The following is a 13,962-nucleotide window of genomic DNA, read 5'->3' as shown; positions in this document are numbered from 1 at the left end:
CCCTCCACAGTTGGCAGTCACAGTCAGGTGCAGTACTGTGTAAACACGTCTTGAGCCACCATTCATTTCTTTATATTTTGCTAGAAAAATTGAGAAAAGGTACAAACTTATTAAACTTATTAAATGGACATAAACCAAAAACAGAATGTACAATTCTAATGATCTTTAAACTCAATACTTGGTATTGACCACCTTTATTCTTCAGCACAGCCTGAACTCTTGTAGGCAGCTATCTTGTAGTTTCTTAAGTAGTCTTCAGGAACTGTTCTCCAGCCTACATGAAGGACATTCAAAGATCTTTTTGGGATGTTGGCTGATTTTTGTTCTGTTCATTTTCAAGATGATCCCACATTGCTTCAGTGATGTTGAGGTCCAAGCTCTGGGGAGGCCAATCCATGACTGATGGTGTTTCATTGTTGTTCTGTCCAGGTATGAATTTACTGCATTGGCAGTGCTGAAAAATAAAGCTGCTGCCAATCAGATGACTTCCAGGTGATATTGCACCATATTCCATCAAATTTGAAAAGATCCCCAACACAACTAGCTGTAGACACAGACTATTGTACCTCTCTTCTGAGCTCCTCTGTAAACATTGATGATTACTTTCAGTCCCGTTCTTGTGTAATTTGGCATACCTCAGCCTTTTCTACCCATTTCCCTTCCTTAAGAATGGCCCCTTGGGTGGCCATCCTTCGAAGACATCATTTCTGATAAGGCTTCAAATGCCTGGTGAATCAGCTGAAGGGCCAGATGCATCTCTCAGGTCTTGTCAGGTCTTTGCTGGATTTTTCCTGTTTCTTAACGACATGACTTTCAGATACTGTTCATCTGCTGTAGGTAGTTTTTTTTTTAGGCCTGACACTTATTTTTTCCCCCTCCACACTACACATCATGCCAAGATTTCAGCTAATAGCTCTTTGGCAATCACCTTGTTGGTATAAAAATACTGTTTTATGCCCATCAAACTGTGTTTTCATTGGCATTTTTTGTAGATTTAACTGAAGAAATTGGTACAAATTGTGTATGTAAAAAAAAACAAAGAACTGAGGGGTGACTCAAGACTTTTGCACAAGACTGTAGCCACCAGAGCGGTTTGTCCTGAAAGCAGCTATTGCAAAACAACCAGCAGAGGTTCCTATAAGTCACTGCTCTGAGAAATAGACCAACACATAACCTACTCTTCACTTTTATTCTAGAGTAAACCAAAACGATGCAGGGTCAGTTTCATTGATTATTTTTTTAGTTAATCCAAATCTGCTGTTAATACATCAATGATGAGGCCTCTGAGGTGCATTAAAGACACCTTGGAAAAGGCCAGAGTAGCTGTTTTTCCCCCAGTTTCCAGTCTTGGTGTTAAGCTGAGCTAATATTTGCTAGCAGCAGTTTCAAATCTTCTATAAAGATTTTTTTCCATCTAATTCCTTTGAAGAAGGCAGACAAACATGTCTTAAACCATTTGTTTAAATTTCAGTTTCGGTCTTGAGGAGGCTCATCGTAATTAGCACAACTCCCCCGATCTGAAGGAATAACATTTCTCAACACATTTATTCTTCTTCAGCGAGTATTTACCCCATGACAGCACTTTGAGCTAAAAGACTAATCCTACTTAGCGCTTAGCCCAAATGAAACTGTTTTACTAGGGTCTAAATTTGGTTGCAGGGTTTGGTTGTTTTTCCTCGTCACTCACTCACATTTGTTTGAGAAGTCTGGTGTAAAAACATTTACAATCTCACAGCAGGCCCATTGAAGATTTCTATGTGTGGTCTGTATTTTCGAGAGGCTATTTTTACTGTTTGCTCCTGACACCGAGAGCTTCAAAAGAAGGTGACAGTATATTTTTAAGTACAGCACATTTCGGCACTAACTCGGCAGCAGCGTGCACAGCCTCTTCACCTGCGTCACAATTCAGCCCACATGGTGCATTCATGAAACCAAGCCCTGAAGGATTACTGTGATGCTGCTGGTGAGTCACAGTCAAGGTTTTCTAATGATGAATGCGTGTTTTTGTGGTAAATAACATTCGGTTTCTGTGTTGAAGACGTGCTATTCCTTCACATAGACACACTCAGTACATAAACCCCAGGTGTTGATTTTGAGAATCAGCGCCATTTTCGTTCATTCCCCCTTCAGGCGTGTGCAGTAAATGGTAAGATGGGATTTCAGATGTGACATATATGTACTTTTGAAAGATGGGGATAAGCGGCGTGTATGACAGCTGCAAACTTTTCCCCTGCACTGGCTTTGCGGCAAATGCTCTGGATGTGATGCAAGAATGAAGCAAAAGTGTTTTAGGACATGACTGGATTAGCGAATAGGGATGATAAAAGAGGTAGACACAGGCACAAACCTGGTCTGTGAGGATTCGAGGCTTAATATCAGGAATGGCACCCCCTCTCAGCTCATCTTCCACAGCCATGAGTCTGACAACAGGGAAATAGAAACAAACATACCGGTTGACAAAAATAGAATAATGAAGCCGGTGTTCTTCAATTTTACTGTAGGATTATGCGGCCATATGATGATATTAAGGTCTTGACATGTTTGTGGGCACATTCAGCTATCCTCAGAGCTGCCTGAAGCTGAATCAGAGCCTCCCGAGGCTCTGATTCAGCTACTGAGGAAGTTCACATTCAACTGTGGAGATAGAGAATTTGTGAAATGAGTGTGTTTAAGACGGTTAAGTGTATACCCATCTTTTCATATGGTTTCAACCCAATGAGATGACATGTTAGCTTTGTGCATTTTGTAAAAATGTAGCTTTCACAAAGGAATTTATTGTGGTACACCAGCATCTCATTAGTTATAAACTCAACTTCATTCCAAGTAGTATTTGCCCCAAAGCTATCGTCTTTGTTATTCTGGCCTGGTTTCTTCCTCCTTTTAATACTTACTACAGTAAAATCAATGAGTGTTAAATAACTTGACACATAACCACACCAGAGGTGTTTACATTGATATTCTAGTTTAATGGGTGTGAAGTTTCTGGCATTAGTTATATTTAAACGTACCACATTTGGGAATTATGCCTAATTTGCTTTCTGTTTGAAGGTTTGAGATTATCTCGACTCTACTCTGCAAGTAAACGGCACCCTGTGGAAACAAAAGTCTGATGCCATTTAACCAATGTGGAGAAAGGAGAAAAACAAAAAAAACAAGAACAATAATGACGCTGTGTATGTGAGTCATATCTCACAAAAACAAAATAAAAAAAACACTGGCAGCTCCCAGTGCTTCCCGTCAGCCCCCTGGTAGATGCAACTATGATATCAATTTCAAAATCCTACCTTGTTCTTCATCAAACTCACAAGATTATTAGAAAACTTGACCTCTGTCCTTGAGAACACTGAGAACTCATCTGAGATTTTCAGTAGATGCACCTATGGTATCAGTTTTAAACTCTTATGTCACCTCGTTCTGTAGTTTTGGCATTCACCAATACCCCATCGGTGCTGATTTACTGCAGTCAGATAGATGTAGCTATACTAAGTGATAGCAACATCAGGAAGAAGGAACATGAGAAGCCTGAGAAATACCAAGGCCTGAGAGAGGAGCTTGAGAAGATGTAGAGGGTGAAAGTAACAGTGGTCCTAGTAGTAATCGGAGCACTCGGTGCAGTGAGTCCCAAACTGGGCGAGTGGCTCCAGCAGATCCCAGGAACAACATCCGAGATCTCTGTCCAGAAGATCGCAGTCCTAGGAACAGCTAAGATACTGCGCAGGCCTCTGGTAGAGGATAAAAGCTTGAAGGATAAAGACCACCCACAGGACGAGTGTGTAATTTTTATATATATACATATATTTTTTTTCTTTTTTAAGTACTACATTCTTCATACCCTTTTTTGGACTTATTAAACAGAGCTAGCTGCTGATTGGTGAATAAACCTCCGATTACGGGTTATGCACAGCCAATATGAACGGTCTCACTCGCTGCATTAGTTTTTTAAATTTTCCTGCAGTTTTTGTGACGAATGACACATTCGGTGGGAACGGACCATTAAAGTCTAACCACTCGCACAGATGGGATGTTTTAGTCTGATGCACTAGTGGCACATCTATAATAAATCTGTTTCCTTCGTTCTTTAATGCATTTTGTTTCATGCAGTGCTCCTAAAACTTCAGCCTTGTATACTTGTGAATAAACAGCATGTATGTATAAGAGTGGAGTGCACCTAGGTGGACTACATCTTATGCAGAAGGTGCAATCTGAAACCGATACGACTCTGCAAGCTGGTGTCAGGGGAGCATCGGATGGCAGTGTGTAGGTTGACACACAATCGAGAAGAGGAAGTGAGTAAAGGCAAAGATTAAGTGATGGAAGTTGAAGAAGGAAGAATGCTGCACAGTGTTGGATGAAGAGTACAAAGGTGGTTGACATATTTGATGTGGAGATATCTAGGAGAGAGGGCAGAGCATTTAGACCAGAGTGGCTAACTCAGTTTTAGCACATGAGATGTCTAGGAGCAGTAGGAGCAGTTTTAAAGAACAAGATGGATGTGCAGAGATGTAGTAACTACAGGGGGTGGAATAAAGCTCATGAGCCATACCATGAAGATATGGGAAAGAGTTGTTGAAGCTAGGCTGAGAGGAGGCTTGGAGTTGGTGGCACTAACTATAAGACAAGTGGTGGAGGTGGAAGAGCTGAAGATAAGATTTTCATTGGAAAGGACCAGAATGGACAAGATTGGAAATGACTACTTCAGAATGATAGCTCGGGTTGAGCTTTCCAAGAGGCAAGACTGAGATGGTTGGACATGTGCAGAGGAAGGATTGTAGATACATCGGATAAGAGACGCTGAATATGGAGATGCCAGGCAGGAGGAAAAGAGGAAGACCACAGAGGAAGTTCATAGGTGTAGCTGAGGAGGACATGCAGAGTGCTGGGATGAGATGGAGACAGATGATCCACTGTGGCTAATCCTAATGGGAGCAGCTAAAAGAAGAATACTTGTGATTATACGATACTGTGCACAAGTCTTGAGTGAACCCTCATTTCTTTATCTTTTGCTTTGAAGGAGGCCGACTTCCTTGTCTTTTTTTTAAAAAAAGTGATTTTTTTAAAGTGATCTTTATTCAAGCATCACTCAAACATAGAAACTCAAGGGATGAATGAGTGTTGTGTCTACACATCATAGACAACTTATTAAAGAACCAATTTGAAATGGTTTCTTTAAGAATGTTGTTACTAGCAGTGTGTTCTCATTTTTTTCTGTTGAATCTATGAAAAATGCCAAAGATTACACCGTTTGAGAGGCATAGAATATTATTGTTGAACCACAATGGTGATTCCAAAAAGAGCTTTTAGGAAAATCTCTCCTTGATATCTCCTTGACAAAAAAAAGAGACATCAGGCCAAAACAAAAAACCGAAAAAAAACCATCTACAGCAGATGAAAAGTATCTGAAAATCTCATCCTTAAGACATGAAAAAAATCCAGCAAAAAACTGACACAGGAAGTGAGAGATGCATCTGAACCTTTGGTCAGTCTATCTTTTGTTCACTCAAGCCTCGTCAGAAATAATCTGAATAGAAGATTGGCTGTCAAGAAGCCATTCTTAAGGAAGGTAAGCAGGAAGAAAAGGCTGAGGTATGGCAACAGGTCTTAAGGAGTGATGAATGTAAATTTCAAATTTGAGATAAATGTCTACAGCCCTCTATAAATATTCAGAATTTAAGATATTAGTGTTATTAGAGATCGCATGAAAACTGAGATACGTAATATCAGTTTTGAGGTGCCGTGCAATACTATCTGGACATCATAACAGCAACAGCTTCATTTAGCATGACAATGATCCCAAACACACTGCCAATGCAGTAAAAGCCTACCTGGATAGAAAAACACACAGTGGAATGCTATCAGTCATGGATGGAGCTCCCCAGAGCCTGGACCTTAACATTATGAAGCAGTGTGGGATCATGTTGACAGAAAACAGAACAAAAAAAGCAGCCAACATCCAAAGAAGAGCTCTGAATGTCCTTCAAGAAGACTGTAGAACTATTCCTGAAGACTACTTAAAGAAATTGCATGAAAGCTGCATCACCGGGTTCAGGCTGTGTTGAAGAATAAAAGGGCAGGGGGGTTAAAATGATATTAACTCTATTAATTGCTACATCTATTTACCATTTTTCCAGGCAAAATATAAAGAAATTAGCAGCGACTCAAAACATTTGCACAGTGCAGTATCCACTGTATGTGCTGTGTAACATGCGTAAAAATAGGTGGATGAATACACAAAAGGTGACGATCAGTTGATTTAACACAAAAATTCCACAGAGTCAAAGCAGGGGGCGTTTAGCTTGGCGTAAAGAGTTTTCAAAAGTAAGTAAGTAAGAAATACATAGTGAAATCCTCTGAATCCTACAAAAAAACAGAAATCTAAAAACTAATGCTAACGCTACGGTTAAGCTAATGCTAACCGTCTCCAATCTTCTCTCTAAGCTCTCAGCAAGAAAGAAAGAGAACATGTTTCCCAAAATGCTGAACAATGACACATGTGGCATGACGCAAGCTGCATTTCAGTACTTAATGTTTAGTCATAGTTTGCGAAGGCCTTTGAGTTTAGCTTTGAATGGCATTTAATGCTGCTTCCTCCACTCAGCCCAGCGGTGTTATTCTGAGCTTCAGAACAGCTGGAGGCAATTTCTGGAAACCTAGAGAAGCTGGTGACCATCTTTTAACCACCTTTTAGAGCTTCAGTCTACAGCTCGCAGTGCTTTTAAATAAAATGGACTGTTAATGACAGAAGTCTTTATCTGACCAGGTCCCATGAGTGTTGAGTGTAACCCATGCTAAAAGCACCATTTCTGTTTCATCGCACTCCACTTTACAGTTAGATATTTTATTGTGATATTGGGCATTACTTTAAAACTTAGTGTTGACTTAAAGTTTTGGTTATTTCATGAATTTAGTAACAACTTGTGTGAGCCATCTAAAAAATCTATATCAGTGTGATAAATCTCATTAGCGCGACGAAGCCCGGCAGTAACTGGCACAGCCTCACGTCTGCCAGCCTGAGCTTGAACGCCACACTAATCACCTGCTGATGATGCCTTTGATTTGAGAGTCCTTCTCCATTTGCTGCTGCTTCAGGCGGCGCTCGCTGTCTTCCAGGCGGTTTTGATACTGCTGCAGGATCTTGTTGGTCTGCTGTTCCTGCGTCAGAAGTCGCTGCTCGTATTCTTCAAGTTTGCGATGAGACATCTTCAGTCGCTCCTTTAACGAGTGAATTTCTTCTTCGTATTCTCTAACCTGAAAGGATGAATGAAATAATTGCACTTCACTCATGTCATTACTGGTATTCAGAAAAAAAATCCTGAATGATGAGTGATTTTATCCATGGTGACAACACTTTGTTGTTCAGTTCTCTTTTATGCTGAGCAACAAGTGGGATAAATGTGAAGTGGAGTAGTGTTGGGCTTTAATGTGCACCAGTTTCAATCTCTTAAGCACTGCATTGTTTCTAAAATAGGCGCAAGTGTGGGAGTTATTCATTATACAAAACGCTTTCTGCCAATACCCCTGCATAATTGTGTTAAAGCTCCAATCTGGAGGCAAGAGAAGCATGCATATGTATAAAAATCAACTGCACTCTTTTTATATTTAGCCAATCTTCCATTTGAGGTCATCTCCTTGTGCACCTCTGGGCTGCTTCCAGCGTGGCTGCTATTTTTACAAGTCCTGTTCTGACCATTTGTGCATACGTGTGATTTCACAAGGGAACTCAAACTTGTGCACAGAGCAAACATCAAATTCTGCGTCAGCCTGATTCAACTGATCCACACAGAAATGAAAGATCCTCACACACCAGTTTGTCTTTTTGTTGATTTTCACTGTGTTGTACAATTTGTTCCCCCAGGGCCAATCTGTCAGCACAGTGTCCTAAACATTATGAGGCATCTGAGGGAGAACATTTGGTCGACGACCTCAGCTGTGACAGGTGCCAGCATACGACAGTCCTCCCGCATGCACTGCCTTTAAAAAAAAATTGCATTTTTTGTGTTCGTTTTTTTTTTTTAAACACAGCAACACAATATTCAGTCATCACCATGCTTTATAAGAAATTTGAATCTCCACAGCTGCTTCTTCTAGATTAAACTTCAGTTAAAGGGTCCTGATCAGACACAATGAAGGAGATCCAACACACATCGCAGATGCACAAGTGGTCAGAATGTGACAGCAGTGATCAAAGTGATTCATAGCTACACAAGGATGACACCTTTACAGCCCTATAAAAAACTAAGTACATCTTTAAAGCTTCTATAGGAACTAAGAGGGTAAGCAGAGGGCAGGTGCTGCTAATCAAATGCACTTGATTACCTGATCTTCAACAACTGTGAGCTCTTCTAGAAAAGCAGAAGTTTTGGCAGTTTGCTGGTCTGCTGCATTCATAGTTAACACCATGCCACAATCTTCCTCCGAGTGGACATCCCAGCTATTTCACCCCAAGGTCAAACGCCGTAATGCTCAGTGAAATGAGAAATAACCCGAGAGTTACACCTCACACTCTACAGGCCTCAGTTATCCTGTTAGATGTTAAAGTTTATGACAAAATTTGAAAACGACTGAACAAGTACGGTTTGTTTGGAAGGGTTCCCAGAAGAAAGCCCGTTTTCTCTAAAAAGAATAAACCACAATACTTTCACAACAACATCCTTTGGACAGACCAGACCAAAGTGCAGATGTGTGGCCATAATGCCCAGCACCACGTTTTGCAGGAGCCAAACACAACACACCAGCACAAAACACCTCATACCAGCTGTCAAGTGCGGTGGTGGAAGGGTGATAATTTGTGTTGGTTTGCAGCCACAGAGCCTAAACACATTGCATTAACTGAGTCAACCATGAACTCCTCTGTACACCAAAGTATTCTAGAGTCAAGTATGAGGTTATCTATCTGACAGCTACAGCTTGGCCCACATTGGGTCATGCAGCAGGACAATGATCCCAAACACAGCAAATCTACAACAGAATCAACAGCCAAAAAACTAAAGAATCCAGGTTTGTCAACCTGAATCAACTGAAGCAATGCTGTAAAGAAACAAACAGTCTTAAAATGTGTCAAATGACTGAAATGTCAATAATAAAATGACTACAGTGAGCATATGAGTGTGCTTGGTGTTTTCTTCTCTGGGGACACAGTGACCAGCATTTTATTTGTTGTGCATAAAAGCTGGAGTGGTTTTCAAGGCCAAAATGTTGTTTTCAGGATCTGGAAGTCCTTTTGAGTCCTTTAGAAAATGTGTTATGAAACAGTACACACCAGTTGTCATTGTCCAAACAACCTTAAAACTAAGCTTTTATTCCCATAAGCCACACATTGAGCTAGATGTGTACTATAAAAAAATGTGAAAAACAGTCTGATACCCTCGTGTTGATGTTCTCCGGATCAACATTACATCTGATCAATCACATTGTTATAATGTCATATTTTTGCGACTTGGGAAAAAAAATCTGCCATTGTCCGTTCAGGAAAAACATCCAAAAAAGAGGTGGTTAAGGTCAGGGCTAGGGTTACGGGGCTATAGGTAAGGTTAGGGTTATGGGGTTAGAGGCACAATTTGGTGTGACGGTGCTTCCACGTCGCAAAACTATGACATCACTACAATGTGATCAGTCACTTGCAATGTCAAACCTGGACAAGCACTTGTTTTGTCAATGATATTAGATCAAACTCTATCAATCTATCCTTATTAAACTCCACAACACCTTAAATTTTCTTTATTTACCAAATGGAAATGAAGATTAACAAACACCTAACACTTCACAGAAAACTATGATGACCCCAGTTTCACACTTTTAGCTTCCAGTAATCAGAACATGTGAGTTATGTATATCTTTTGAAGAGGTGTAGGGGGGAAAAATTGCTAACCCTTTCCAGCCGTGACTCATCCATACTCTTTGAGTACTCTTTGAGTTGGCCCTCACGGTCCGGCCGCAGGCTCTCGATGTCAGCAGAGAGATGTGGCATGTTGGACACCCAGGCAACCGTCCGCTCATTCAGGGACGGGGTGTTCAAAGTGGACTGAGAACCCTGAAACAAGCACGTATTGGTCTAAGTAGATTCTGTCCCATGACATTTAACAGTGATTCTTGTGTATATCTTTTTGTCTATTTTAAAAGGATGTTTTGAAACTTACCTGCTTATTGACGACTGGCTTGAGCAGATGCTGCTGTGGCGGCTGCAGCTGTGACTGCTGAGGCTTCTTGGTGCTTTTTGTGGGTGTGTCTGTTGCCTCCTCTGTGGCTGCCGGCGGGACTTGGTTCTCTTTGGCGGAGCTCGTCTGGTACGGGAGCCCAGGAGCCGGACTGTCTGTCACCGACAGCTGCCCGTCCTGCTGCGTCTGCGCCGTCGGCTGCTGCGTCTGCTGCTGCTGCTGCTGTTGTGGCTGCTGCTGAGCCTGCCGGGATTTTGGCTGACTGCCGCTCAAGTTTGTTTCAGAAGAGTTGAGGAGGAGGTTTCTGCTCTGAGGACGGACCTTTGGAGGCGTGGCAGTGGCCGGGTTGTTAATGGACCGCTGGGACTTGAGGTGCTGGGCGGCGATGGATGTCTGGCGGACAGGATGGACTGTGGTCGGAGGCGTGGCCAAAGATGCAGGCGTGCCTGTGCCTGTGGGTGTCTGAGATGTGACACCCATCAGGTGCTGCTGCTGAAGAGACTCCTAAGAGAAGAGGAGAAATAAAGGCAAATAATTAATAATGCTCACTCAACCTTTCTGACTTATTGAACAGAGGTGCATGTGAAAACACAAAAGCAGCTGATTGGTCATCAGCCTGTCTTTAACCTTGACTTTGCTCTGTATTTAGGAGCATTTGTAATATGCATATAGTCAAACTAACTGCATGCGCCACTCGTGAGGGAGCGTCTTGTGTGATGCTATGCTGCCCCAGAAATTCAAACATGGGTACTTTGATAAGAAGACAGAAAAATGAACAGAGTTAGGGGGCAGTCATTCCAGGCACGGTTGCCTTGTGCCATGCTCGAGCATAACTCTCCCCGCTCCCCCTCAGGCGAGTGCTCACACTGCCCTTAAAGGACTCTCTTTTCCTCTCTCTCTCACATAAGCACACACTTCTGTAAATCAACTTGCAGAGCATAAGCTTCACGATTTTATGTATTTTGTGCCTTAATTCGGAAACACTGGAATACCATCACCTTACATATTTGTTAACTACTTAAAACAATGTTGTTGTTGTTTTTTAATAGAAGCAGCTCTCTGTTAACGAAGTGTTAGAGATCTGTGCCGAGGTGTTGATGTGGATCACACTACATGCATACTGAGTCCAAATGAACCGCATCCAAGCCCAACTTTTTAAGCAGGTAACAACATGATTTGCTTCACCATGCGCAGCATGCAGCAATCACATTAGGCACTGAACTATTGGGAGGGTCAAATATGCTCAGGCATGGTATGCATGGAGTACGCCCTTTCAACAACAAGGCAGGATGAGGTCAGATGTAGAACACATATACTGAGTGGCCTTTTATTAGGGTTCAGTCTCACTAGTACTAACATCTGTATTATCCGACAGATGTTAGCACTAGCTCATAACGCTCGGTGATACCACTGAATATGTGTACATTTAGTTTCTATGTTTACTGCTGAGGCCACACTAAATAGAGAAAAGTGTTTCTGGCTATATGCTTATATGGGTGCTATTATATTGAGGCATAAAGTATATTAAAGACATTTCTCAGTTTACTTCAGTTGAGTATGGCAGCATTAATGGCTACTACCTCAGTGCCACACATATTAATTGAAACCCTGGGTTTGGCCCTCAGGTGAGTATATAACCACCAAAAGCTGATGTTTCGTTCTGACACTGGAGACATAAACACACCCGCCCCAGTTAACCCGAGAGGTGTGGATGGTCATGAATAGCCATTTAGTGTTAAAACATCAGACGTATGCATATGAATAAACAGGTAGATGGATAGAACGAAAGGTAATGAATTCATAAAGCACTCTCCTGATTACACCATCTGCATTAATACGCAGGAGGCTTGTGATGTTTGTTCCATTAAAGCCCACGCATCAGGACAGAAATAGCTCAACTACATGACACTGTCATTAAACGCTATCATTTTACACAGATGTCATAGTAAACTTGTCACTGTGATGGATCAACAGCCCCAAAAAGGCAAAAAGTTCACTACAAGCCGTTTCATTTACATTTTTGGTAAAATGCGAGAATCTCTAAACTCTATTAAACAAATGGCAGTTTAACTTAATTGCTTTAACTCGAGTTTTCAATCTTACGACACAGACTGATTAATAACTACCCGCGTAGTATCTGCATTTCAACACTTTTTCCTGCCCTATTGACCGACCGCGAGTATCCGGCTCCGTCGAAATGAGGACACACAGTGTGATGGATGTCAAGCGCTCTATAAAGTTCAGCAGAGCAGGCGAGTGAATGATTCTGCTTCAGTGCGTTGTCTGTAGCCTGTCAAGTACCCTTAGGTTTCTGTTGCATTTGCATATCATGCAGCTCAGGAGAGGGCCATTTAAAAAAAAACAAAAAAACATTTGAGCTTTATTATGCAATCTGACAACCAGTCTCAACACAGCGAAAACAAAAGTGCAAGGAGGACCTAATGGACTCCAACAGCTAATCTGAATTCAGTGACTCAGTCAAGGTGTTAAACTCACACTAAGAATAAATGGCAAGCCTCTAAGTATGTTAGGCAATTTGGCTGGGAATTACAAAAAAAACAACCAAAACAATACAGATCGTTTTTAACAGAGCTTGGCTGTGATCGTCCTCATCACAACATCCACAAGACGCAGTAGTGATATTTTATATCATATATATAAAAAAAACTGCAACTGTTCAGAATCACCTCCTGTTGCTCTATATTTGCTAGGAAAATGGGAAATTGGTGAAGCAATTATTCAAACATGTAAATACATATATGGAAATGCAATATATGAGGTAAAAACTGTTATATAATTCTAACGAGCTTAAAAGTCAGTGTTCGGTATGACCATGGTTATTCTTCAATGCAGCCTGAACTAATTGACAAAGCTTTATTGTAATTTCTTTAAGTAATCGTCATGAATAGTTCTCCAGGTTTCTTGATGGACATTCACGGCTCTTTTTCGATATCTGCTGCCTTTTATTCTGTTTTATGCCAAGATCCATGACTGACAGTGTGCCATCGTGAGTTTTTCTATCCAGGTATGCTTTTACTGCATTGGCAGTGCATTTGGGATCATGCTGAAAAATAAGGCTGGTTTCCAGATAACATTGCATGTTTATCAATTTTAACCAAATCTGCAACACCACTGGCAGAAATACAGCCTCAAACCATGACAGAGCCTCCACCATGTTTTACAGATGACTGTAGACCCTCGTGGTTGTCACTCTCCTGAGCTCATCCATAAATAATGACGATAACTTGAACCAAAAAAATTACAAATTCTTTACTCAATCGGACCTGTTGTCATTGATTTTCAGTCCAGTTGTGTAATTTGGCATACCTCAGTCTTTTCTCCATTTCCTTTCTTTAATAATGGCTTCTTCACACTCACCCTTCCACCGAAACTATTTCTGATGACGCGTCATTAAACAATAGTTAAACTGAAGGACCAGATACTTCCTGTGTTAGTTCTGTTTGTTTGTTTTTTTTACTTTCTAAGGGATTTTTTTTCCTGTTTTTTCAGATACTGTTCATTTGCTGCAAATCATTTTCAGGGCTACCGCTTCTTTTTCTGTCGTCCTTTTGTTCAGTTTCCTCAGATTTTTTAAGGACACACTGCACACATGCTAAGATATGCCACGTTTACAGCTAATAGCTCTTTGGAAATCACCTTGGTGGTGCAAAAATATTTGACAAATTGAGTTATCTTTGGCATTTTTAATTGATTTAAATACAGAAATGGTGAACAAATGATATTTCTATGAAAACAAATTGACGAAATTGCTAAATACACGATTTAAAATGGGTTTTTTGCTAAGTTGTAT

At 41.0% G+C, this 13,962-nt stretch overlaps 1 protein-coding gene across 5 annotated transcripts in view; it reads right to left on the bottom strand.

The window, feature by feature from the left end:
- The window catches only part of LOC116322715 (ras/Rap GTPase-activating protein SynGAP-like), a 54,532-nt gene that overhangs the window by 3,960 nt on the left and 36,610 nt on the right, over positions 1-13,962 (bottom strand). For 4 of the 5 annotated variants that reach the window (XM_039605162.1, XM_039605163.1, XM_039605164.1 and 1 more), the window contains exons 15-18: positions 10,134-10,655; positions 9,866-10,027; positions 7,034-7,245; positions 2,348-2,420 (exon numbers count right to left, since the gene is read on the bottom strand). In XM_039605162.1, coding sequence (XP_039461096.1) covers positions 2,348-2,420; positions 7,034-7,245; positions 9,866-10,027; positions 10,134-10,655 — 969 coding nt within the window. The remainder of the gene's footprint in view (positions 1-2,347; positions 2,421-7,033; positions 7,246-9,865; positions 10,028-10,133; positions 10,656-13,962) is intronic. The other variant, XM_039605166.1, reaches the window with a different exon arrangement.

The sequence above is a fragment of the Oreochromis aureus genome, linkage group 22 (assembly GCF_013358895.1).
Source record: "Oreochromis aureus strain Israel breed Guangdong linkage group 22, ZZ_aureus, whole genome shotgun sequence".
Lineage (NCBI taxonomy): Eukaryota > Metazoa > Chordata > Actinopteri > Cichliformes > Cichlidae > Oreochromis > Oreochromis aureus.
Note: the sequence above shows the minus strand (reverse complement) of the source record. Positions and strands in the feature narration are given on the sequence as shown.